Source organism: Zootermopsis nevadensis, unplaced genomic scaffold, assembly GCF_977971745.1.
Source record: "Zootermopsis nevadensis isolate Lab colony 2312 unplaced genomic scaffold, Znev_1.0 Znev_ptg000023l, whole genome shotgun sequence".
Taxonomy (NCBI): domain Eukaryota; kingdom Metazoa; phylum Arthropoda; class Insecta; order Blattodea; family Termopsidae; genus Zootermopsis; species Zootermopsis nevadensis.
The window spans coordinates 2,846,942-2,874,533 of NW_028259155.1; the positions used below are offsets into that span (position 1 = coordinate 2,846,942).

At 41.8% G+C, this 27,592-nt stretch overlaps 1 protein-coding gene across 24 annotated transcripts in view; it reads left to right on the forward strand.

Moving 5' to 3' along the window:
• Window positions 1–27,592, forward strand: part of FoxP (forkhead box transcription factor P) — a 475,517-nt gene that overhangs the window by 233,621 nt on the left and 214,304 nt on the right. For 14 of the 24 annotated variants that reach the window (XR_015536730.1, XR_015536732.1, XM_087354634.1 and 11 more), the window contains exon 2: window positions 23,080–23,109. The exons of the other annotated variants lie outside the window; for them this stretch is intronic. Coding sequence is in view for 12 of the 14 variants with exons in the window: in XM_087354634.1 (XP_087210760.1) it covers window positions 23,080–23,109 (30 nt within the window). In the remaining 2 variants the exon portion in view is untranslated. The remainder of the gene's footprint in view (window positions 1–23,079; window positions 23,110–27,592) is intronic. 24 annotated transcript variants of the gene reach the window in all.

Genomic DNA, 27,592 nt, shown 5'->3' on the forward strand with positions numbered 1-27,592 from the left:
TGACCCTAAATAATTCCAAATTTAAATGAAATAGAAATTGAATTTTTTTTTGCATTTTATCGAAAAGGTTCATCGTACTATAAATTAGGCTCATCGCGTAAAGAGTAGAATTCGCGGAGGCGTACAGAATTTATTTTTTGAAAGAGTTTTGTATGTGATGTGAATTTAGAGAAATAATTAACCCTTTGAAGCCGAAGCTTAATAAATCAGTCCGTACCGCGAAGAAAACACAACACTTCACCATAGCTAGTTGAATCTGTTTAAGGAAATAACCCCTTTTTACACTGAGAACAATACGCAGAGTTATTAACTGTGTGAAGCAGGTGGTACATATAGTTACCACTGGGTCTTAAAAGTCCCTTGGTTTCTTTACTGCTGATTAACTTCCCAGCAATGGATTTGTATCTGCATTAACAATACGTAATAGTGACGTAGAAGATATATCCACGGTGGTCTAGCGGTCAGAACGCTGGCCTTGTAATCCTGAGGGTCTCGGGTTCGATTCCCGGTGGTACCCGAATTTATAACTTGTGTTGGGCAAGGCCGTGGTCTAGGCAACACGGAGTTTTCCTCCGTGGCATCCCAACAATTACTCCATTCACACACAGAAGAAGGCAATGGCAAACCACTTCTGGATCATCTGCCAAGAACGTATATGAACAGGTCCCAGTCCGAGGAAAGGATGGAAGGATCCTGTTCATATGGACCTGTCGTCAGACAGAACACTAAATAAATAAAATAAATAACGTAGAAGAATTTCGTCGTCTTTGCACGTAGGTAATTTATAGAGTTTAAGGAGGGAACTCCATGAGTTAAGGTGCATGGATATTATCTGCATTATCTACAATGTCTGTGGATACTATCTACAATTGTTTGCACACGTTGCCACAAAATCGATCAAGTATCGAATCCCACTCTAACGTTAGATGTTGGAACTGAATAATTTTCGTCACAGCACCGACTGTAGAGACGGACTTATTAAGTTCGGAACGATGTTTATTTATTATCCGGGTACGAATATGTCGGAAATCATTCTAGCATAAATTATAGTGGGTTTTCTCACAACTGGTGGTGTATTGTATTTAAAGTAGGTCACGGCTACTTCCTCTCGCATTATTTATAATCTATAGTTCGTATTACATTCGAAGTTACGTGTAATTGGAAATTAAACCAAGAGACATCGTGATATTATCTTTAAAAAATATCTTTTTCTTCTCCTGGACTTTGTAAATCGTCTAAATTACAAATAGAAGTTAAATATGAAGACAACGTTTCGGAAGCTGAAATTTCTTCCTTCTTCAGGTAAAAGTGAAAACGTAGAAAACCTAGCTGTTGCGTCACCTGGTTCGTGAATGTAGCCTCAGACCTGAAACAACCAGGGAGTCCAGTAGCCATGTTTTCTCATGAGAGACGTCGAGTTTTTCATTCAGTATTTAATAGGGCGGTGATTACCCTGAAGAATTTTTTTTATATAGCGACGTTTTTGATATAGAAGCCACTTGCATTCTCATAAAACCATTAAGATTTGAGGTTTTGACGGCTGTGAGTCTGAAGATGGCTGTCTTATGGGTTGTAGTCTGGTAGAAACTTACCGACGTTTCGGAGGTCGTTGCTGCCTCCATCATCAGGACGATGATTCATAGAAACAGGTCTAATGTCAGTGTGTTTCAGTCACATCTAAGTTAAACGTGAAATGCCTACGTTAGCATCGAACATTGTGTTGTGAATTTGTGACGATTCGGCGCTGAGGTCGTGACGTATTCTCTCAGTTGCTTTAGGTCGTAATAAATTCAATACCATTAGGAAGGACAAAAGACTGAACGTAGAACTTAAAACAGAAACTTCGACGAATGAGAGCAGCGGAGGGTAATGGAAGAAGGATATTTTTTTTTTTTTTTTTTTTTTTTTACAGAAATTGTGTGACAGCTGAAAGAAAGTGGAATGATTGGTGCCCTCTAGGATCCGGCAATAGATTTAAACACAACAAATGACTCGTTTCTTAATAGAAGTAGGATGGGGTAAGGCGCGGAAGGAGTTGTGATTCATCTTTTCATGTCTATTCTTCCCCTGCGACAATTGTTTAATTTACTGTTCAAGTTTCCGAAGTCTAGTGCGAAAATACGTTCTACTTTAATGCAGATACGATGTATCCAAGGTTTGCCTCAACGTATTACAGGTGTTTGTATTTATCATGACACAAATACGAAATAAAACTTTGTATTCCTTATCAAAATACCGATGTGGCTATGCATTACCATGAATACGTACGGACGCCACTTTAATATTATCCCGGTTACCATTGCTGGTTCGACATTAGAGCCAGTGAGGGTGTAGATAAATGTCCGACCCCTCCGTCGTCGATTCCATAATAATGAGGTATAAATGCTTAGTGGTCGATTTATCCAAAATTTAAAACTATACAGGGTGATTCAGTTTCGCCTTTTATAAATCTGATGCAAATATGGGTTGGTCCAGAAAGTCTCTGATTTGACACTTATTTATTTATTTAGTGTTCCGTCTGACGACAGGTCCATATGAACAGGATCCTTCCATCCTTTTCTCGGACTGGGACCTGTTCATATACGTTCTTGGCAGATGATCCAGAAGTGGTTTGCCATTGCCTTTTTCTGTGTGTGAATGGAGTAATTGTTGGGATGCCTCGGAGGAAAACTCCGTGTTGCCTAGACCACGGCCTTGCCCAACACAAGTTATAAATTCGGGCACCGCCGGGAATCGAACCCGAGACCCCAGGATTACAAGGCCAGCGTTCTAACCGCATATATCAACTTATACTTAGGACGTGCTGAGAGATTACAGGTTATAAATTTGTTGGTCAGTGTGGTACTTGGGTTTGTTTGGTAGTATTCTGATCACCAGTGGTTTTATATGATTTCGGATGCCGGAAAAGTTACTCTCAGCTGCGAGGTAGGAAGGAGATTTGAATGATCCGAGGTGACGTGTACCTCAATTTGTATGAGTGAAGGAGATTGAAGATCTTCTGGGTTGTGGCGCCGTGTAGTCTGGCAGAAATTTGACCGACGTTTCAGAGGTCTTTGCTGCCGTCATCATCCTCTCAAAGGTCGGGACAGTTCTCCAGAGACAACCCAGAAGACAGACATCTTCAAAACTGGAATGTGTGTACAGATGTTACTTAAACTCCCCAGTACGTCTACCAAATTTCGCGAGAGTTTATTCGGTTTTTCTGAAGTTGTTGCATGCGAGCGTATAGTCGTCCTTGGAACACTTTTCTAACCTCGTTACAGGTTTTGGGAGAGGTCCTAAACAAGGACCTGTCGGAATTCGGAGGGGGACTGCAGTAATTACACTGGAGTTCTTGATTCAAGGATGCAGTGGGGTACGACGTCATTGTACGTACACGAGTAGCGGAGTGAGACAAGAGACTGGCAAGAAATTTGATCGATGATGATTATATAAACTGCTAGTTTACATAATTTCTCCTTTCTTTATCCTTACACGCCCTTAAACGTTCTTGCCTTTGCACAGATATTCATGTTGTGCATTGTTTGAACTCCAACTCTTGAGTTTTTGCTGGTCAGTGACGTCACCAAGTACTGAGGTCAAAAGGTCCGTCCAGGAAACCCTCACACGCCTCGCCCTGGGTGTATAAATGCATTTATGCTGTGTTATCCGCTGTCCAATGTCTTAATGTGCAAGACCTGACCTGTTTCGGGAAAAACTAAGACGTTGCTAGGTTCTGAGCTGTCGTAACTCATCTGCTCCGGCGCTGTCCGTGATGCAGGGTTGTTCATTTGCGTGACCTTGAAGCATGAAATTTTGTTACAGATGCTTTTGGAACATAATGACGTGACGAGGAACTATAAAAATATTGTCGCACTAGGTTGTGCCTTACAAAAAGAAGTTAATCATTTTAGGAAGATTTCTGTCTTCTGGTCGATGTTTACCAACGTTTCAGAGGTCATACTGCCTCCGTCATCAGAGTATGAAGATTTATGTCTTCTGGGTTGTTGCGCTGTGTAGTCTGGTCGATGTTAACCAACGTTTCAGAGGTCATACTGCCTCCGTCATCAGAGTATGAAGATTTCTGTCTTCTGGGTTGTTGCGCTGTGTAGTCTGGTAGATGTTAACCAACGTTTCAGAGGTCATACTGCCTCCGTCATCAGAGTATGAAGATTTCTGTCTTCTGGGTTGTTGTGCTGTGTAGTCTGGTCGATGTTTACCAACGTTTCAGAGGTCATACTGCCTCCGTCATCAGGGCGATGAGTATGAAGATTTCTGTCTTCTGGGTTGTTGTGCTGTGTAGTCTGGTCGATGTTTACCAACGTTTCAGAGGTCATACTGCCTCCGTCATCAGGGCGATGAAGATTTCTGTCTTCTGGGTTGTTGTGCTGTGTAGTCTGGTCGATGTTTACCAACGTTTCAGAGGTCATACTGCCTCCGTCATCAGAGTATGAAGATTTCTGTCTTCTGGGTTGTTGTGCTGTGTAGTCTGGTCGATGTTTACCAACGTTTCAGAGGTCATACTGCCTCCGTCATCAGAGTATGAAGATTTCTGTCTTCTGGGTTGTTGTGCTGTGTAGTCTGGTCGATGTTAACCAACGTTTCAGAGGTCATACTGCCTCCGTCATCAGAGTATGAAGATTTCTGTCTTCTGGGTTGTTGTGCTGTGTAGTCTGGTCGATGTTTACCAACGTTTCAGAGGTCATACTGCCTCCGTCATCAGAGTATGAAGATTTCTGTCTTCTGGGTTCTTGTGCTGTGTAGTCTGGTCGATGTTAACCAACGTTTCAGAGGTCATACTGCCTCCGTCATCAGAGTATGAAGATTTCTGTCTTCTGGGTTGTTGCGCTGTGTAGTCTGGTAGATGTTAACCAACGTTTCGGAGGTCATACTGCCTCCGTCATCAGAGTATGAAGATTTATGTCTTCTGGGTTGTTGCGCTGTGTAGTCTGGTCGATGTTAACCAACGTTTCAGAGGTCATACTGCCTCCGTCATCAGGGCGATGAGTATGAAGATTTCTGTCTTCTGGGTTGTTGCGCTGTGTAGTCTGGTCGATGTTAACCAACGTTTCAGAGGTCATACTGCCTCCGTCATCAGAGTATGAAGATTTATGTCTTCTGGGTTGTTGCGCTGTGTAGTCTGGTCGATGTTAACCAACGTTTCAGAGGTCATACTGCCTCCGTCATCAGGGCGATGAGTATGAAGATTTCTGTCTTCTGGGTTGTTGCGCTGTGTAGTCTGGTCGATGTTAACCAACGTTTCAGAGGTCATACTGCCTCCGTCATCAGAGTATGAAGATTTATGTCTTCTGGGTTGTTGCGCTGTGTAGTCTGGTCGATGTTAACCAACGTTTCAGAGGTCATACTGCCTCCGTCATCAGGGCGATGAGTATGAAGATTTCTGTCTTCTGGGTTGTTGCGCTGTGTAGTCTGGTCGATGTTAACCAACGTTTCAGAGGTCATACTGCCTCCGTCATCAGAGTATGAAGACTTCTGTCTTCTGGGTTGTTGCGCTGTGTAGTCTGGTAGATGTTAACCAACGTTTCGGAGGTCATACTGCCTCCGTCATCAGAGTATGAAGATTTATGTCTTCTGGGTTGTTGCGCTGTGTAGTCTGGTCGATGTTAACCAACGTTTCAGAGGTCATACTGCCTCCGTCATCAGGGCGATGAGTATGAAGATTTCTGTCTTCTGGGTTGTTGCGCTGTGTAGTCTGGTCGATGTTAACCAACGTTTCAGAGGTCATACTGCCTCCGTCATCAGGGCGATGAGTATGAAGATTTCTGTCTTCTGGGTTGTTGCGCTGTGTAGTCTGGTAGATGTTAACCAACGTTTCGGAGGTCATACTGCCTCCGTCATCAGAGTATGAAGATTTATGTCTTCTGGGTTGTTGCGCTGTGTAGTCTGGTCGATGTTAACCAACGTTTCAGAGGTCATACTGCCTCCGTCATCAGGGCGATGAGTATGAAGATTTCTGTCTTCTGGGTTGTTGCGCTGTGTAGTCTGGTAGATGTTAACCAACGTTTCGGAGGTCATACTGCCTCCGTCATCAGAGTATGAAGATTTCTGTCTTCTGGGTTGTTGCGCTGTGTAGTCTGGTAGATGTTAACCAACGTTTCGGAGGTCATACTGCCTCCGTCATCAGAGTATGAAGATTTATGTCTTCTGGGTTGTTGCGCTGTGTAGTCTGGTCGATGTTAACCAACGTTTCAGAGGTCATACTGCCTCCGTCATCAGAGTATGAAGATTTATGTCTTCTGGGTTGTTGCGCTGTGTAGTCTGGTCGATGTTAACCAACGTTTCAGAGGTCATACTGCCTCCGTCATCAGGGCGATGAGTATGAAGATTTCTGTCTTCTGGGTTGTTGCGCTGTGTAGTCTGGTAGATGTTAACCAACGTTTCGGAGGTCATACTGCCTCCGTCATCAGAGTATGAAGATTTATGTCTTCTGGGTTGTTGCGCTGTGTAGTCTGGTCGATGTTAACCAACGTTTCAGAGGTCATACTGCCTCCGTCATCAGAGTATGAAGATTTATGTCTTCTGGGTTGTTGCGCTGTGTAGTCTGGTCGATGTTAACCAACGTTTCAGAGGTCATACTGCCTCCGTCATCAGGGCGATGAGTATGAAGATTTCTGTCTTCTGGGTTGTTGCGCTGTGTAGTCTGGTAGATGTTAACCAACGTTTCGGAGGTCATACTGCCTCCGTCATCAGAGTATGAAGATTTATGTCTTCTGGGTTGTTGCGCTGTGTAGTCTGGTCGATGTTAACCAACGTTTCAGAGGTCATACTGCCTCCGTCATCAGAGTATGAAGATTTATGTCTTCTGGGTTGTTGCGCTGTGTAGTCTGGTCGATGTTAACCAACGTTTCAGAGGTCATACTGCCTCCGTCATCAGGGCGATGAGTATGAAGATTTCTGTCTTCTGGGTTGTTGCGCTGTGTAGTCTGGTAGATGTTAACCAACGTTTCGGAGGTCATACTGCCTCCGTCATCAGAGTATGAAGATTTATGTCTTCTGGGTTGTTGCGCTGTGTAGTCTGGTCGATGTTAACCAACGTTTCAGAGGTCATACTGCCTCCGTCATCAGAGTATGAAGATTTATGTCTTCTGGGTTGTTGCGCTGTGTAGTCTGGTCGATGTTAACCAACGTTTCAGAGGTCATACTGCCTCCGTCATCAGGGCGATGAGTATGAAGATTTCTGTCTTCTGGGTTGTTGCGCTGTGTAGTCTGGTAGATGTTAACCAACGTTTCGGAGGTCATACTGCCTCCGTCATCAGAGTATGAAGATTTATGTCTTCTGGGTTGTTGCGCTGTGTAGTCTGGTCGATGTTAACCAACGTTTCAGAGGTCATACTGCCTCCGTCATCAGAGTATGAAGATTTATGTCTTCTGGGTTGTTGCGCTGTGTAGTCTGGTCGATGTTAACCAACGTTTCAGAGGTCATACTGCCTCCGTCATCAGAGTATGAAGATTTATGTCTTCTCGGTTGTTGCGCTGTGTAGTCTGGTCGATGTTAACCAACGTTTCAGAGGTCATACTGCCTCCGTCATCAGAGTATGAAGATTTATGTCTTCTGGGTTGTTGCGCTGTGTAGTCTGGTCGATGTTTACCAACGTTTCAGAGGTCATACTGCCTCCGTCATCAGAGTATGAAGATTTCTGTCTTCTGGGTTGTTGCGCTGTGTAGTCTGGTCGATGTTTACCAACGTTTCAGAGGTCATACTGCCTCCGTCATCAGAGTATGAAGATTTCTGTCTTCTGGGTTGTTGCGCTGTGTAGTCTGGTCGATGTTTACCAACGTTTCAGAGGTCATACTGCCTCCGTCATCAGAGTATGAAGATTTCTGTCTTCTGGGTTGTTGCGCTGTGTAGTCTGGTCGATGTTAACCAACGTTTCAGAGGTCATACTGCCTCCGTCATCAGGGCGGTGAGTATGAAGATTTCTGTCTTCTGGGTTGTTGCGCTGTGTAGTCTGGTCGATGTTTACCAACGTTTCAGAGGTCATACTGCCTCCGTCATCAGAGTATGAAGATTTCTGTCTTCTGGGTTGTTGCGCTGTGTAGTCTGGTCGATGTTAACCAACGTTTCAGAGGTCATACTGCCTCCGTCATCAGGGCGGTGAGTATGAAGATTTCTGTCTTCTGGGTTGTTGCGCTGTGTAGTCTGGTCGATGTTTACCAACGTTTCAGAGGTCATACTGCCTCCGTCATCAGAGTATGAAGATTTCTGTCTTCTGGGTTGTTGCGCTGTGTAGTCTGGTCGATGTCCACCAACGTTTCGGAGGTCATACTGCCTCCGTCGTCAGAGTATGAATATTTCTGACTTCTGGGTTGTTGCGCTGTGTAGGCTGGTCGATGTTAACCAACGTTTCAAAGGTCATACTGCCTCCGTCGTCAGAGTATGAAGATTTCTGTCTTCTGGGTTGTTGCGCTGTGTAGTCTGGTCGATGTTAACCAACGTTTCAGAGGTCATACTGCCTCCGTCATCAGGGTTTTAAATTTTTAACTAAATCAACAAAATTATAACCGCTTGAATGATATATAGGTATCATTATTTCTGGACGTCAGGGAGAAGATTCTTAGTGAAATGACATAGACCCTCAGATATCAAGGAACTGTACACTCTTCGGGGATTTATGTGATTGTGCCCCCCGTCTCCCCGTCGTAGTGAGTAAAGTATATAAACATTGTGAAAGTATTGCTGGCAATCTCGAAGCAAGCGCGAACATTTATTCATGTCTCCTGAATGTCATTTCTACAGGGGAATTGTATTTCTTCGGTTCTGTGACGAGTATAAGGGAAAGAGAGGGTAACTTGAGATCGCAATGCGCCGGAGGTGGGCGAGCCGTTTCTCGGATGATGTCAGGAATCTGTGGTGGGGGTCCGATAATCGCCTTTACTCTCCGGTCGGAGTCGTATCGCCTCTTGGCCGGTAATCCTGCCGTGTAGCTTGTCCGTTCGTGGAGACATGATTATAAATGGGGCATCAGCTATACGATAGGTCGACGACGGGCGTCACCTCGTAATTGTTCGCTCGTTTTGGTGAAACGAAAGCGTTGAGGGTTTTTTTTTTTGTAGATATCCTCGGCCACTCTCATAGAATCTTCGTTCTGTGGTCAGCGCGGTCGGATCTCTGGACCTCCCTCAGAGGAGTATTTCTAGCGATTTGCCGTTATTGGTTGCAAAGCTCAACAGAATTGAGCCCGGAGACTTTGCCACTTTAGCTGGGTGAATAAACCAATTTGCAGTGATTTGTGCTCATTCAGTGATGGTAGGGGATGCGAGGATGGGAGGAGAGGGAGGGGTGGAAAAGGGGTGGGGGATCAATAGGTTGGCGACCCAGAGGGCCGGTCACTTGGGACCGCGGGAGACAATGTTGCTTCTCCAGGCTTTTAGTGCACAAGTTCATAGCGCGGCTCACAGATGGCGCCAAGATCAGAACGTAGGGAATTTAACTTTCCTATGTTTCTTCAACCCCCGTATCCGAAATTTCTTCAGCCTTTTTTTTTTGGTGTTTTTGTAAGCAATATTGTGCACGCAACACCAGACTTCAGTCCGGATCAAGTCAATAGAAAGTTTCACTGTTTCACATTAAACTGAATCCACAAACACAAACAGACACTTGAATACTTCTGCTTTTCCGGGACAATATAACCTTGGATCTGTTTATACTTGGGAACACTTTCGCCGCCACCCCCACCCCCACCCCCCCTCCGAACTCCTTAAACATCCCTTGCTTTGAAGCCATCGCGAAGGAGAAAATGTCTCATAAACCTACCCGCTCTAAGTAATGGTATTCTTACCGAAAGGCTGGTTTCTTTCAGTGAGATGAAGTTAATATTTTTTTTCCCCACTTTCTAACCGGAATTGTGTTACAGAAACTTGTCAGGTGCGCATATGTAACGTCCCCCCCCCCAATGTCTTAATATTTTGCACTGTGTAATCCTGGGGTCTCGGGTTCGATTCCCGGCGGTGCCCGAATTTATAACTTGTGTTGGGCAAGGCCGTGGTCTAGGCAATACGGAGTTTTCCTCCGTGGCATCCCAACAATTACTCCATTCACACACAGAAGAAGGCAATGGCAAACCACTTCTGGATCATCTGCCAAGAACGTATATGAACAGGTCCCAGTCCGAGAAAAGGATGGAAGGATCCTATTCATATGGACCTGTCGTCAGACAGAACACTAATAATAATAATAATAATAATAACTGTCTGGTGACTAAGAAATTCAATTGAATTCGTGCATCTCTAAATGAAATTATGAAACATTCACGTGAGGTGCTTTATTTAGGGACACTGTACGCGGTATATAAATCTTCTCACTGAACACATTACTTAAGGAGAATGACTTTTGGGGGATGTTACATCGTGTGGTCTTCAAACTCACTGCCGTGGGAATTTCAAATGTCATTATTTTCGTATTTATCTTTTTTTAATTCCAAGATTTCTTTTTTTAATTTTATTTATTGTTTAAGTAACAACTTCTCGAACAGTCATACTCTGTTTTGCCCCTCTGTTAAAACATTTTTACTAGGTAACTGGCTCCTTAAACCACGGATCGTGTGTAAAAACTGGATTAAATAGTCCATTTAGTGGTTTCCTCTTGGTAATAAAATGACTATAAATAATAGTACGTATTATTTACCGTCATCTTGGTGGGAATCACATAAAGCAGTTTGAACCCCGTTTATACGCGTTGCTGAGTCAGCAAATCCACTTTATCAACACGTGGAGTTGGTTGCAGTGCATCTGCTCGACTAAGGTGGGGTGGGTTTCAATATAGTTACCCCCTCCCCCCCAAATTGATGGTAAGCTGCAGTCGGTATTGCAGATCCCTGCATCTGTCGTTTGTAACTTTGCTGTTGTTGACGAGAGTTAGCCGATAATTGACCGTTGAAGCTCCTAAAACAGATAAATCACAGCGGAGGTTTGTAAAAAATTATCGATGCGTTTGTCTGTAAGAATATAATAATGTATCTTGTACGAAAAAGGTTTTATTTTAAAAGTTTTCGTAAAATTATATCAGTTACTGAGGCTTTTGATTGTGGAATGGGTGAATAATTGACAGTCTTCTTCCAAGGGCAGAATTTTAATGAAAGTACTGAAGAAAACCACGAAAAATATCGTGAGTGATAATTTTGTTTTTCCGAGTTTTGGCGACGTGTATACTCGTTAGTAGATGGCAAATTTTTGGAGAAACGTACTGTCTCTGTCTTTAAGGCTTAAGTGGCGAAGGTGGAACGTGGAAGGATCTATTGATATCTGCTGACGAGTCCACATCCCGACAGAACCCGCAAGAATGTAATCGTGGTCATAATTGTCGAGGGAAAAAATCCAAATGTCTCGTGAGTGTTCTGTGACCAAGTCTCGCTGATTGGTTCGGTCCGAAATGTTTTAATCTGTAATTTACCAAGAACTTTGTTGTACTGAATTATGGCTCTTGGTGTTTTTTTTAAAAAAAAATATATCTTGTGACACGATTTTGGAAACTTACGTAACGAAATTTTTAATATTTTTTTTAAAAAATTCTTCGTTGACGCAAAATGTTAATAATTTTGAGATATTGTGAATGTGTGCTGTGTACAACTGAGAACTGGGTACATTTCAGGTGTAACTCAGTGGATTGCCTGTTCATCTTCGTCTTCATTCATGCAGTTATGAATGTCTCTTCAATTCGAAGTGAACTGGAAGTGTAAAAGGTTTTTTGTTGACAGGAGCTGACCATTCAATGTGATTTATTCATTGACAGTGCAGAGAGACAGTGTCCAGTTTGCCAGAAGAAGGGAGAATTGACTTGAGAGGATGTGAAAACGAAGGAAATTTACAATAATATATCTTAAAATGTGTAAATATACAATTACAGACTCCAGATATTTGAGGTTGAGTTGAGGGTGATGATTTTTTCTGGGCTGTGACGCATTTGGGATGCTGTGCATTGCGTGAGTTTCTATGTCTTTAGAATCTCGAAACAGAGTACAGGATGATCGCTTTAAAATGTAACCCCGATGTTTAATGCCATTTTAATAATATCATATCATGTAATCGGTATATATACAAGGTTATAAGGGAATTTGGTTAGTAACATTTATAATTTATGGTGAATATAATTCAATTTTTCTGCAGGACTTGTATATCTGAGGTAGGATAATATTTCTGTGGGCCCATAATTTGACATAGAAATCGGGGTAGCTCATTCAGTTTGGTAAATTACTGCGGACGAATGGGTTTTATTCTCGACTAGGGGAAAAACATTTCTTCCAGCCTCCTTACCAGTGGGTACTGTTGGTGACGCTGACCACTAATTCCATCTAGTATCGACGTCAAGAACTAGCAGGAACTACGTCAGCTCTCCCCTTAAGCTCCTCCATGGCGTGTATCGTGACGGCTTTACGTAAAAGGTTGACATGGTTGTTATGAATTAGGAAGAAACATGTTATGGCTTGCTGTTGTTTATGAATGTAACAACCGACGAAAACAATAGAAGACAAGATTTATTTGAGTGCATTTGTAGTTTTCCTTCGTTAATGTATACAAGGAAGGAGACGGCGTAGGGTGTAGGCATAGCCGACGTGTTCATCACTCACTGTTACCCAGGATGCTGTGACAAACTGCCTTGGTTCTACTCTTATTTCGCTCTACTCCGACCGTGTTTGTGCTATATAATAGTGCTGAACTGTTAATTTCTTGGGTAGATCTTCTACTAAGCCCTGGCAAGGAGAAGTCCTTTGCTACTTGGGAAGCCAGCAACAGTTTATGGGAACGTTTAACTGCACAGTCTTTTACTCGGATCCCAATCTGCCACGTTCGTTTTAATGCGTCTAATATTTTGTATTTGTGTCTCAACGTGCCTGCCTGGCTTCCTTGGGCGTTGCAAGTGTGTGTTTCCTCTAGTAATGAGAGTTTGCTACTTTGTTTCCTCTCGGCCATCTTTCTGTAGCTTTATCACATTCCCTCTCTTCTCATTACGCCTCACACTTTCTCATTATCCCGTATTTCTGTCTCCCTCTTATCCCCCCACCCCCCACCCCCGTGTCCCCGTGCATTTGGTGTGCGCATTGTGGGTGACTCGTCTTTTGCGCTCACATCGGGTATAAGCGAGGGAGTTTGGGGGACTACTGCGACGAGAGATGGAGGGGAAACGAGGGAGGGGGGTGGCTTGATGCTTACACTGTTAACATCGCTGCTTAATGAGATCGTCAATCGTGCCTTGTGTTGTTTACGAGTGGAACTTGCTGGGGAATCAGCGCTCCGACACGTTTGTTTACCTGCCAGCAATGATAACGATATTTAGACTAGAAACAGCGCGCCACCTGGAGCTCTGCTACACCCAGAGTGTTCGTTATGTGTTCTTCTCGCTTGCTAGTAACGCTAGGTTTTTTAAACTTGGATCTGTTTAAATGGTTCTAATTACGTATGTTGACACGTAAAGTAGGCCACGACGGTGAGAGGATTTTTTTTGACGTAAATACGTCTATAAGGAAGGGTCATTCGGCGAAAAAGTGTAACAAGTGTACCTGGGGAACGTCGTGTTTACTCGGAATTGTTGTTACCTATGAAACGTTACATTACATTACATTACATTCATCTACCACAGACCCATCTTAAGCGTAACTAATTCAAGTTAAATAAGCAATGTCTTAATCAAACTTATCTCAATTGTAAAGCATGTATAAAGGAAATATTTAGAATAAAGCCAATATATAAACTTCCTTTCCGTAAAGACGTATTTACGTCAAATTCTCCGGAACCGTGGTTCCACTGACAAGTTTTTTTCTTTAGTCGGGGAGAGTATGAAGCTTTAAACGGACATCTTCTGACTTAAGTTCACTGTGCTTTTAGAGATCATTTTCATGCATTACACAAGTTACTTTGTCCGTCTCGAAGTTGATTTTTGAGATTCCATGTATTTTGATATTTTCTTCAAAATATGGGCGTCACCTAATCTTCGTACTTATTAATTTTCTTCATTCGTAAATAAATTTTTATTCCCTTCAAGAAAATAGCTTGTCTGTGTAAGACGGATAGGTCAATATGACCGTCAGTGTAGTATTAATTGTTTTGTCTTCAGGGCATTTGAGTTATATATGACGAGACTTTATCGATTAACGTATTTGATTATAAATAATTACACAGTAGGTATATTGTATCTTAAATCTTAAATTTCAAAACGATTTCCCCCCCCTAACTGACTTATCACGAACAATGATAGTTATTACGTATCGTGGTGATGAAGTAGACTTGGTGATAAGACTTCGAACCGTCAGAATTTGACACAAATAATGGGCTTTGTCTGTTCGAATAGTTTTAAATATATTCCAGGTTGAAAATTGTTTGTATTATAACCGGGAAGTGTCATCACCGGGCCAGAAAGTGTTGGAGAATTGAACGCTCTCGCCTGATTTACAAACGAAGTCTCTGTTCATTTGAAACTTTTAATTCCACTTTAAAAGTCTCATAGTTTTCGCGGATCGATTCTCGGTGAGAGCATTCCTGGTCGAGTCGTGGGACAAACGACTGTCGTATTTGAGTGCGTGAAAAGTCGTACGAAAAGAGCCGAATTAAGCCGGAAGTAGCCGAACAAGGTCTCCGACGTACGGAATGTTCTTGGCAATGGATATAATTCGTATAAGAACTATATTCGAATATTATTTTAAAAATTTGAAGTTGTTGGTAGCTATAAGCCCCATATTCTTTATTAATTAATAAAACTGAACTTTAAAGGGTTAAATACTTGAATGAAGCTCAATTATTGGAAGGCTGTGTTTTTTTTTTAAATAATTAAAATGTCAACTGTTGATGGATAAATTCCAAAGTAAAGAAATCATTGACGGTCAATTTGGTTTCGTCTAGCCTCTAACAATATGGCGGTTCTGTAGAATCTAATGCCGTGGCTGTTGGTGCGTGGTATTTTATGATTATAATATAGAATAATCTCATGAATTTTAATGACCTCGGAGCTGATGGGTGAAACTTCGAAACAAACAAACATAAGTAAACAGCAGCCCACAGGAAAAAGGAATTCGTGTGGTGATACGGGGATGCAAGTTTCCACGCCTTCATGAGGCATGAAGATTCTTTTAGACGTTGGGTAACATGACTGGATTGGCCGTACTTGTAGCACGGTACAATAGGCGAAGCTGTATAATGTATCTCGTTCTTGATAAGAATTAAGATGCAGTAGGATCTCATTTCCTTATTAGCTCGCAGATACAAATTGTGTGTCTTCCGAAAGACTCTAGTAACTGAAACAAAATGTTTCTCCCACACAGAATAAATAGGTTCTGTTGAATTTTTGACGTAAATACGTCTATATTTTAGGGTCAGTGTCATTCGGGAAAAATGTGTTACGAAAAAAGGGAAACGAAAAAGTGTAACTTCATTGTTATGTTACTTAGGAAGCCTCATCTGTTTACGTATCATTGTTGTTAGAACGCTGGCCTTGTAATGCTGGGGTCTCGGGTTCGATTCCCGGCGGTGCCCGAATTTAAAACTTGTGTTGGGCAAGGCCGTAGTCTAGGCAACACGGAGTTTTCCTCCGTGGCATCCCAACAATTACTCCATTCACACACAGAAGAAGGCAATGGCAAACCACTTCTGGATCATCTGCCAAGAACGTATATGAACAGGTCCCAGTCCGAGAAGAGAAAAGGATGGAAGGATCCTGTTCATATGGACCTGTCGTCAGACAGAACACTAAATAATATAAATACATTATATTAAAATACATTACTTTACATTACATTCAGCTACCACAGACCCATCTTAAGCGTAAATAATTCAAGTTAAATAAGCAATGTCTTAATCAAACTTTACTCCTTTATAAAGGAAATATTTAGAATAAAGCCAATATATAAACTTGCTTTCCGTATAGACGTATTTACGTCAAATTCTCCGGAACCGTGGTTCCACTGACAACTTTTTTTTCTGACGTCTTCAGAGGTTCTTGCTGTCTCCATCATCAGGGCGATGAGTCATCGACCTGATGACGTAGACAACAGCGGTGAGAGACCAAATTTAACATTCTAACAAGGCAACTGATAAAATTAATATCCTTACGCTCGTAGACACGAAACAAGAATTTATTTTCTGAACTGAATTATACCAGGTCAAAATCTTTCGTTGACGAACGTCCGTCACCAGGTAGGGCTTTATTGGAAGGCTTGAAAAGTGAAAGGATTATAAATTAAAATTGATGACTTCAGGTAAATGTACCCAATTTATTCTTCAAGATTTTGTGATTTTGTTTACAGTTCACTGTCCCTGGTTGATACAACCTCGTGGATTGAAGCTGCTTGTTCGACGTTTCGGATGTCTTTAATTTCTACTCATCTTTTCACCACTTAATGCAGGTTCTGATGAGCGATAGACTTTCTGTTTTTAGTCTGCGGATAAAATGATGGCGCGTTGAGATGGTGAATGCGAGATTTCCGGAGGCCATGTCGAGATTCACCGGCTCTGTTCATAGCCGCTGACAGTTCATCAGGCTGCCGTCATGATAGGACACAAAGAATGAGACGAAAATAATTTTTACTAGACGAGGAAGGGGCTTTGTTTTCGCCTGTAAGGGCGCAGCCATAAATCTGGTGGATGGTGTATTATAACAGTTTTTCAATCCAGCATATGAATGAAGATAAGGATTCTAGTCCCTTTATGAAAAAGATTGTGTTTTCTGTTGCGATATGAAACAAAAAATACGTGTGGGACATCATTTGTTGCCTTGTGTGCGTTGATAATACTTTCTGGTGTTTATTTGGTTTTGTATAATTAATTAATTCACTTATTAACAACAGTCTTAAAAATGATAACCAGCATTCTTTCTTTTCAGGATGATTTTAGTGGTGGGTTCTTGTGAACACGGTGGTTAAACTTCGTTTTCCATAAAATGGGTTTAAAGTGTTACCGCAGAATCAGTGAAAGAAAATTAATCTAGTAATCTTCTTATATTCACGAAGTTGTTTCCGTTAAAATGACAGTTAACACGTCACGTGGACACAAACTTTTGAATTAAAAGTATGGTTAATTTTTTATTAAACATCGGTTTCACGAGAAAATTTGTCCCGTTAGCAGACAGAAGGCTGAAAGAAGTTAAGAGGTCGTGAACTATCCCTTAATCCCTCCATACAGTGACTTGTGCGTCTGAAGAAAAAATAAAAGCTCGGAAATCTATGTATATATTTTATTTAGTGTTCTGTCTGACGACAGGTCCATATGAACAGGATCCTTCCATCCTTTTCTCGGACTGGGACCTGTTCATATACGTTCTTGGCAGATGATCCAGAAGTGGTTTGCCATTGCCTTCTTCTGTGTGTGAATGGAGTAATTGTTGGGATGCCACGGAGGAAAACTCCGTGTTGCCTAGACCACGGCCTTGCCCAACACCGCCGGGAATCGAACCTGAGACCCCCAGGATTAAGAGACCAGCGTTCTAACCGCTAGACCACCGTGTTAATTATTGGTTTATTTAAGTTATTTTATGAATACATACATGGTGCACAGTATAAATAGGATAATTTTATAGGGTGTGGGAGAGACTGAGGAAAGTATTGAAATCTGCCAGGATATTCCTTTTACGGACGAAGGTTCTATTGGTCCGCGCTCTGCGGGTTGCTTCTTGATCTTCGATGTTTAGTTGTGGGCGTAATGTGTTATTGGTCTTATTACGTCGGATTGTCTGCGTTAACACACACCGACACCTACCTGTCCGGTATCCTATGAAATCCTTTTTTTTTTTTTTTGTCTGTAAGTTCTCTACTCAGGGGAACTCACGATCAGGTGTGCGCTTGTTTGCCTATATGATGACTGCCCCAAGGTGTGTGTTAACAGCATTTCGAATTACCAGTTTGTCCTGGATCATTATACCATATCGTGTACTTGATTTCCCCGGGGCACACTCCATGGACCAAGGGGAGAACTATATATGCCTCGTTTTTTTTTTCCCCTATGGTCCCTTGACCAACTTCTGCATCACTCTGGAATCCCTCACGCCTATATCTCCCCCCTCCCCCTCGCTTCTCATTCTCACCATCTCCCCCCCCCCCCCCCGAAACCCTACGGCCCGCGACTCAGAATTTTGGGGCCTGTTTATAGGCTATAAATATAGCACAGACGTCATTGCAGCATGGTGTTAAATCCCTTACATAATCCATTACCCGAGAACAAGGGAAGGCTTTGAGAATTGATTATTCCACGCAAGTTGTTTATCAGATGTATGGTTGCTAGGCAACGCGGCTTGCTGGAGCAGCAGCGCCACTGCGGACCATTTGGTCTTTGTTTACTCTCGGTTGACAGATGGTGAACTGGAGAGCCTAAGTGATGCAAAATGGGATGAATAAAAATTAAAATGAACACAATAGCGTTGTTTATCAATGTATCATCCCTCCCTGAGGCCCCTCAGAGGGAGAGCTCGTCGTGGATGTGGGAGGTAGACTCTGCGAGCAGACCGGAGTTTTCTGAGAGGGTCTGCTCTCGCTCTCTCATTAATACGCAACGAGACTTTGTGCTTCGATGCCACGCCTAAATACGAGGGGAATACGGAAAGGAAAGGGGGATATTTGAATATTTTCGTTGTGTGGTGGTAACACTGCTAAGAGGCTGGTCGTTGTTTAGCTCAAGGTCACACGGTGACGTGCTGCGAGTGTGGTTCAGTAGCAGTCCGTTTTGTGTCAAGTGAGCGTGGCGTAAAGACAGTTCTTCAACTTGTGATTTCCGTCAAGGTCATGTAACTTTTATGTTCATTCTTGTAGTAGTTTCCGGAATAATTAACTATAGAGGTTCCAGAAGTTACCGCTTTAGCGCGCTACATGTTTTGTTAGTTTGCAGATTTGGATTGGCGGACGTTTTGGAAGTTGCTTTCTGCCGCCATGTTGGAGGTAGTAAGGAACTCTAAAACGTCGGTAAACTTCTACCAGACTACGAGGTGCGATCGGAAAGTTTCAAGACTGTGTCAATAGAGGGCGAACCGGATGTAGTACGAGCTTCTGCCGCTAGGGGGTGCGGCCTACATTCATAGTGAATCAGTGTGCCAGCCGGCATCATCGAATTAGCATTTGTTTCTTAGTTACGGGCGTTTTGGTAGTGCATTACACCGACCCTCCTGCGATTTCGGAATGGCGTGTGCATCAAATTTTGCCAAAGACTCGCCAAAACGGCTACGGAAACCTATGAAATGCTAAAGCAAGCATTTGGGGAGTCCGCAATGGGTCGTGCACAAACTTTTGTGTGGCATTCACGTTTTAAAAATGGCCGAACCACTGTCGATGATGACGAGCGTTCTGGACGACCATCTTCGAGCACAACGCCCGAAAATGTTACGAAGATCGACGTCGTACCATAAACGACTTGTGCGACATTGTTGGGATAGGCTATGGGACCTGTCAGCTGATTCTAAAGGAAGAACTCCACATGCGACGCATCGCAGCCAAGTTTGTGCCAAGGCTCCTGTCTGAGGACCAGAAGCAGAATCGACTTCTCGTTTGTCAGGAGCTCAAAGATCTTGCAAGAACCGACCCCAACTTCCTTTCTAAGCTCCGTGTGACTTCTTCCTCTTCCCAAAGATGAAAATTCAGCTAAAGGGAAGGAGATTTGAGACGATAGAAGAGATTCAGGCAGAATCGCAGATGGTGCTTGACAGGCTGACAAAGAAAGATTTCCAGGGATGCTTCCAGGCTTGACAGCGGCGCTGGGATCGTTGTGTTCACTCCCAGGGGAACTACTTCGAGGGTGATGGATGAATTTAATACCTGAGATAAGTGTACGGGTTTTTATACGCGCAGTCTTGAAACTTTCCGATCGCACCTCGTATAAGGCGCGCTGTAACCCATAAGACAGCCATCTTCGGACTCACCACCATGAGAACCAAAAGTTTCTCCCACTTTTAGATTTTATTTATGTTCATTTCCGAGTCCATCATTTCGGCGTGCGGTGTACAGAACTCGATGACGTCTCTCAGTGTTACCTACGTCTTTATAACATCGACTTCGTTGACAGGAGGGTATCGTTTGACTAAAATAATTTGTTTTGATCGCGTGGTTTGCTGTTCTAGCCGTGGGGAGGGGGTCTGGACAGTGGTCATCTCTCGCTCCTGTTTTAACCCCCCCATTCCTAGGCCACTCTGCGTTCTGAACCGTCCGGTTCGTATCGCGTTCACGCTCCATTAGTTGTCCAATGATGATCTGGCTCTGGAACAATACACAAACAGAAACTAGGGGGTAGGGACGGGTGGCGATAGGCCGGCATAAACTGACCACACCAGAGCGGTTTATAATGGTGTGGAAATGACGTATTGTGTGTGAACCTTCGTAGAGTGAAGAAAGACCGTGGTTTGCGTTGCCTTCCGGTCTCCTGCTAAAACTTTCTTTTGAGAGTCCAGATCCCTACTTAGTGTCCGGCGGGAGTTTATAAAATCTGTTTTTCGAGAAGAGACGGCTCACTGAATAAAGTTTAAGTAATTCTGAACTACAGCCACGGTGGTCTAGCGGTTAGAACGCTGGCCTTGTAATCCTGGGGTCCTCGGGTTCGATTCCCGGCGGTGCCCGAATTTATAACTTGTGTTGGGCAAGGCCGTGGTCTAGGCAACACGGAGTTTTCCTCCGTGGCATCCCAACAATTACTCCATTCACACACAGAAGAAGGCAATGGCAAACCACTTCTGGATCATCTGCCAAGAACGTATATGAACAGGTCCCAGTCCGAGAAAAGGATGGAAGGATCCTGTTCATATGGACCTGTCGTCAGACAGAACACTAAATAATAATAAGATGAGGTGGTCTAGCGGTTAGAACGCTGGCCTTGTAATCCTGGGGTCCTCGGGTTCGATTCCCGGCGGTGCCCGAATTTATAACTTGTGTTGGGCAAGGCCGTGGTCTAGGCAACACGGAGTTTTCCTCCGTGGCATCCCAACAATTACTCCATTCACACACAGAAGAAGGCAATGGCAAACCACTTCTGGATCATCTGCCAAGAACGTATATGAACAGGTGCCAGTCCGAGAAAAGGATGGAAGTATCCTGTTCATATGGACCTGTCGTCAGGCAGAACACTAAATAAAAATAAATAATTCTGAACTGAAATACGATGACTTGAAACCGTAACGAATTATAACTGATATCCTAATCGAATTTGAATTTTTGTGCTCAGATTATATGAATAATCGATTGATTTCTACGTCATAAGCGCCTCTCGTAAATCTTTTATCCCAATTCCATAAATGAGAACTAACCTAATCTATATTATTATTCTCTCAGTGTAACCACAAATAACTTTTTGAAGCACTGGACCGATATTGTTGAATTTATTACGTATAAAAATGAATGTAAGCTTATAAATTAGAGGCCACTTATTCCTCATACGAGGTGCGATCGGAAGGTTTCAAGACTGCGCGTATAAAAACCCGCACACTTATCTCAGGTATTAAATTCATCCATCACCCTCGAAGTAGTTCCCCTGGGAGTGAACACAACGATCCCAGCGCCGCTGCCAAACCTGGAAGCATCCCTGCAAATCTTTCTTTGTCAGTGTACGGGTTTTTATACGCGCAGTCTGGAAACTTTCCGATCCCACCTCGTACAAGAGTTCTTTCTGTAGCAAGTCCACTGGACTCACAATGTGAATCCTTCTCCTAATATTATTAGACTGAAAGAGTAAAGGATTACGCATGTTTGAGTTGAGAGAACCGAACAGTAATAAGTCCTAACACCTGAACGGAAGAGACAGCTTGCATGAACTAGTTGTAGATGTGAGATTAATATTAAAACAAATTAAGTGTGGTTATTCGTCTGGTTTTGGTCAACTGCCACTGACCGTCTTTTGTGAACACAGAAATGAAACATCTTAGCTCAGTTACAGCGCCAAGATCATTGACTCTTTGATCTGTTTGATGAACTACAGGTAGACCTATCGGCTTTTTGGTCAGTAACTCGTTTTTAAGGTCTGTAGAACCTAGCAGTGGGAGTGTTAAATATATGTGTTAATTTCTTGAATGTTGCGAGTTTTGAACGTTTTAATATTTGTTTCCGGCAGAGAAATCTTTAAATACAAAAGCAGGCCTTCTGAACCAGTTCCACCCCCTCCACCCCTCAATCAGCTTCCCTTTTATCCATCTTAATGTTTCTTTCTGCCTCGTCTGTGTCTTCAAAGAGAATGGTTTTCTACGAAATTTCTGTCTCTACCACAATCTAGTCTACGTTTCATCACAATTAGCTACGTGTATAAACCAGAAGTTCGTATTTATTATAATATCCTAGATTTATCAAATTCGAATATTTTTCCTTAGTACATCTCGGTATGTTAATCTTAATTTTAATGTCCGATTTCAAGAATGCGACGCCCAAAATATCTTTTATTTTATCTTTATCTGTTTTTTTTTTTCAGTTTCCGTCCGTAGCTTAGGATTCGGTTTGCGATCCCCCACCCCCTCCACCCCCTACCCTTAAATTTCACCACTTTGTCGGACGAAGGAGAACAAACAGTGTGAAAACCCGCCTGTAGGCGGGCGAGCCCGCTTTCATGAGATTTGTAATGCGCTGATGGATTAAAGAGTATGTCAGTAGCTGAAAGCTTTATCCCTGCGCCTGTAAATGCCGCCACCCCTCATAACTTGGTTGTTTTTGGACGGCGGTAAATATGTTAAAAAAAAGTGCGTATACCCGGTCGTCGCGTACGTTGAATTGTGAAGATGGCGGCTATCACATGCGAAATTATATTTATTCTTACTGGAATAACTAAATATTTACAAAAAAGTCACGTATTTGTTGTATGTGTGGTACGTCGTTTGTAATTGTTTTCGCGGAAGGAGCGTTTAAAAGCCAAAAAAAGAACCAATTTTGTATATTTTTTTATAAATTTTTATCATTGTCGTTAAATTCCCCACTGAATTTTGAAGTGGAATAAACGATTCAGGACATGAACCAGTGACTATGCGACGACTTCAAATTTTGTAAAAAACGTGTAAAATGTTTCTAGGTCGCTTTGTTAGTTGTGGAAAACTGAAGAAAATTGTGTGGTGCAGAGCTGGATGTTAAGAGATAATTTAAATAAAGTGTCTTAATACTTTAAAATCTTAATTTTCCTTTTTAAAATACATGTTACGTTCTTTTGTTTCAGGTAAGCTCGTGTTTTCTGTCTCTTCAAACTGTAAGTACATCATTTATACGGTGTTTAAAAGATTTTACTGCCTGTTTTATCTTGAAACGTTTAAAAATCTCCTAAAATATTACCGTCCCATATGTCACAAACAGGTTTCAAGAACGTTCTAAGTACACCTTTGCTTGAATTTTACCAGTCTACTGTTATCACTTTAGTGTCAAGCACTTTATATACTTTATACACCGACCCAAATGTATATTTTTATAACAATTTTGAATTAATCTACTCAGAATTTGAAGTCACTCTCGTTTCGTTGACCGTATTTCAGTGCATATCAAAGTCTCTTGCTGGACGGATTTTTACAGAATTTTAATATAACAACCAGCGAACCCAATTTCAGATAATTACAACCCTATCGAGTTTATCTGGTTAAACATGCTCTGGGGATCTTTCTGACCCCCCCCCTCTGGAACGTTATTAGTATCACCATTATTCAATTATCACCACTGTGATCGACTAACCACGTCTGTTGACGGAAAGTTGTTAAATATCGATCTATCGTTCCAGGGAACGATATATCGTAAATAAAAATTAAGGTTTATTACACAGATTATGAGGTAAGGTTTTTCATAACTTTTTAAAGGACTTTCAACATGACAACCGCCCGAACTTCTGACGTAGAAGCCATATTATTATGGCAGCAACATGAATATTATGAGTGCAGTTTATTACGTTTAGCGAATTATTAGAAGTGTGATGAACTTTCGGAGAATAGAAATTTATATGAACGCGTTAATCGAATTTTGCATCAGTAACACCGCGGAAAGTATGTTGATTCGAAATTAAAATATGTTTTCTAAACCTAATTGTGACCGGCGTCTAGATTAAATATTTTTGTTACGTGTAAAGTTTTCGCGCGTGTTAAATGTTTTGGTTGACGATTAAGGTCTGCGAAGTTATCACGTCTTGTACGTGTTTTCTACGTGCCTCGTATTGTTAGTGACTTATCTGAGTCACTTATCGCCTTCTTTAGAAATAATATACAGGGTGTTCAAAAAAATATATACACATTATGATACGGAATATTAAGCTTGTTATCGAGTTCCGGGTGGTATGTTTGCTGGAGACGTGGGTTTATTAAGTGAAAATACTGACATTTTTGTTGTACCACGTATATGTCTTTTGGAGTTTATAATTTGGAGGTCGCTGTTCATAACATTTATTCCGAGCTTTGAAATACCTTCCATGTAATTAAAAATGCATTTTTTTAACAGCCTCAGTCCACATTTTACTCGATTGGCGGAAGATTTTAGTACACTTTACCTGGTCTGTGTTTACCACTTAGAAGTCCGCATGCAACTCAGTCAATTATAGAACGCAAAACGTGATTTTTGATAAATCTGTCATCCTTTTCTCACGCGCATTACCTAAGATAAAACACGAAATCTCTTTCTTCGGCCCAACCTTTGTAACGTGACGGTGTTTGATATCGGGAATCCATCACGGTTGACCACGGATGTTGGCATTTCATGTCGAGCGTGTCATTATCGGTGAATACAATGAATAACAGCCATTTTTCACGTCAACAAAGTCACTAAGATAAGGGATAAATGCCCGAGGCTTGTCAATGATGATTCCAACCTTCGTAATATTTCCTTGTCTCTCGCTCAATGCTAATAAAAGCTATGCCTACGATATAAACTAAATTCTCCTGTCTACTTTATGAATTATGAAATGTATATAAATACGTAGCGTACGAATTCGAAAAAAAAAAAAATCGCAGATTTGTTTAGGGGCCACAGTGTTTCTGTCTTCTGGGTTGTTCAATCGTGTAGTTATCAGGGCGAGCTGTTGATGGAGAAAGCAAGCAAGTACCTCTGAAACGTCGGAAAACGTCTGCCATATACTCGCCCGCTGAAAACCTGAAATTTAAATTTGACGTCTCATTCTCGTACGAGATTATGGTTTGTAATGAGTGTTGGGGCTGGAGAGTTGCAATCTGTTTTCTGGATCTGTACTGTCAGTCCTGTAGAGAAACAAGGACATTTCTTTTATTAAGAGCTTGGTCAGGATTTTGTATGTGTGACCGCGACTGAAGTGTGTCTCGTGGTTATAATGTCATACCCTCATCGATGTTAACTGTGTGGACGGTGGAAGCGAGCGATTCGGCAATTCTTTGAGGATGATACGTAGTAGCTACCCCTCACTCCCACCCCCAGACTTCCCTCAACCCTCCTACTGGAGTTTACTGGTAAACAAGTTTATGAAAATGCTTCCAACATTGTGGTTCGCGAGGCAAAAATTTCTCTGATGTTTGCTCTGCGTGTAAGAGTCTTCAAAGATGGCTGTCTTCTGGGTTGTAGCCATGTAGACTCATCGAGAGAGATGGTAACGTTTCAGAGATACATCCTGCCTCCATCATCAGGGCTAAAATGGTGCCCCAAAGATTGAGACAGTAACCGAGGAGTCTACACGGAGCCCAAACCCAGATTTGAACCGTATACCTCAAGATTATTAGAAGGTCATTTTGTTGTTGTTGTTGTTGTATGGAGTGGCTCGTGTTCGTGATTGTAAGTTAGGAGGTTTCATGTGGTCTCTCATTCGATGGTAACCTCCGCTGTGTATAAGTAATTCATTAATATATCCTCCACGTGGCATACAGAAACCACGACACGTTGAATGGGTTATTTAAGGCCCCTGAGCTAACCTGATTTATTTAAGAAATACCAGTTTCCTTTCGTAAGACATTATCACTTTTTTTTTAAATAGATGAGGTACGTGATAGATTTTATCCAAAGGTCAAGGGTCACAAACGCTGGTCATTATTTTAAAATAAATAGTTTAACAAATAAGTAAGTTACAAGTTTTATTTTATCGTAACATTAATTAATTTTATATATATTTTTTTATAACCGTTTCACGAGAGAGTATTCAGCTCCCGAAACGTCTTGTAGTACCGTCTGATGTAGGGTTATACATCGAAAATAAAATTTGTATCACGATGTAATTCTGAGCAGATCGTAAAGAAATATTCAAATCTGTGATCATCAGTTTCTATTCCCTCCAAAAAAAATTCAATTTTCTCATGTTTCTGTTGGTTTAAGAGGTGTCGTCTCTGTGTTCAGTTTCTTAAACCGAGGAGAAACAAGGAGTTAAGAGAACATTTAAATGTTGGAAGGAGATAGGGATGAACAACTATGACAGAAAAACTTCGAAACTTAAATCTTCTAACGCCTTTTTCCTTGTCTCCGGGTCAGTTTGAAGATGCAATTTAAATGTTTCATTGATTTCCTGAGTTTAAAAGAGAGAGGCTAAAGGTCTCTCTGTCCGCTACCAACGTTTAAGGGTGTACGTGGGGGGTGGGGGGTGAGGGGGTGGAAAGAGAGGGGTGGTAAGGCTGCGTGATTCACTGTGTTCGCTGCCTAGACAATGCTGATGACGCAAGTGGATCGCCTAAATTGTATGCAGAACATATCACTTTTCGGGAGTACTTATTTACCATGCTGAAAAGCTTCCACGATCAATAGGGTGGCTTGGTATATTGAGTAAACACGCAAGGAGAGGGGATGGCGTTCTGGATAAAATTTGGCTCGGGTTTTCGCGAGTTGCAGCCCGAGAAATAATTTTTTTTTTTTGTATTACCTAAGACGCGCTGTGAACCCTTGGTATAAGAGCTCAAGACAATGGGAGTATTGTTATTTTAAAAACGCAGTCAACTGTAAATCGCATTTTCTTTTAAGTCTTAGTTAAAGTAATATTGCAATAAGGAGTGGTAGCTCATGAATGATTAATATACTTGAATTCTACTTTATTCAGTCTATAAAAACGACTTATCGTTTATGGAGAGACGCAGAACGAGTCCCCTGTATCCGTGGTTCCCGGTTGAAAGGGCGCGCAATATTAAAATCTGTTGTATTCCGTCAATTGAAAAGAAAAAAGAAAAATTAGTCGACCAGAAATGCAATATGGGCTGGAGCGATGTTGTGTCGACCAAGTCGAATCGAGACAAAGTCTACGAAGGAAAAAAAGAGAGAGAGAGAGAGATTAATAATGTAAGATGTTACTTTCATGCCGAGGGATATCTGGCGGTTACGATTGGTTGAATGTAATTCTATGGATTTTCTATGATTTTAATAATAGTTGCGTTTAAGTTTGGGTTTTTGTCGTACGTAAGAAAGTATGTAACGGGATTTAATCAGGTTTTTTTTTTCACGAATATATTTAAAGTTCTGTCATAAGATGAGATCGTTCTGTTGAATGTTCACATATTTATTCATTTAGTATCGCTGTTGAGATGCCACGATAATATGACCTTGAATTGTGATATTCTGGATTGTGACCTCGTGCTGATTTGGTGGTTACGAACGTTTAGGAGGAGCGTATCGCGTTCATTTATCCTCTTCCCTGAAGATGTATGCGTTAAGTTCCTCCGAAACGTTGACAACCATCTAAGAGAACAGAAGTTTTGCTCGAAATTCTAAACTGGCTCACTCTCTGGGGTGTTATTTTACTGTTAAATGTATTTAGGAAC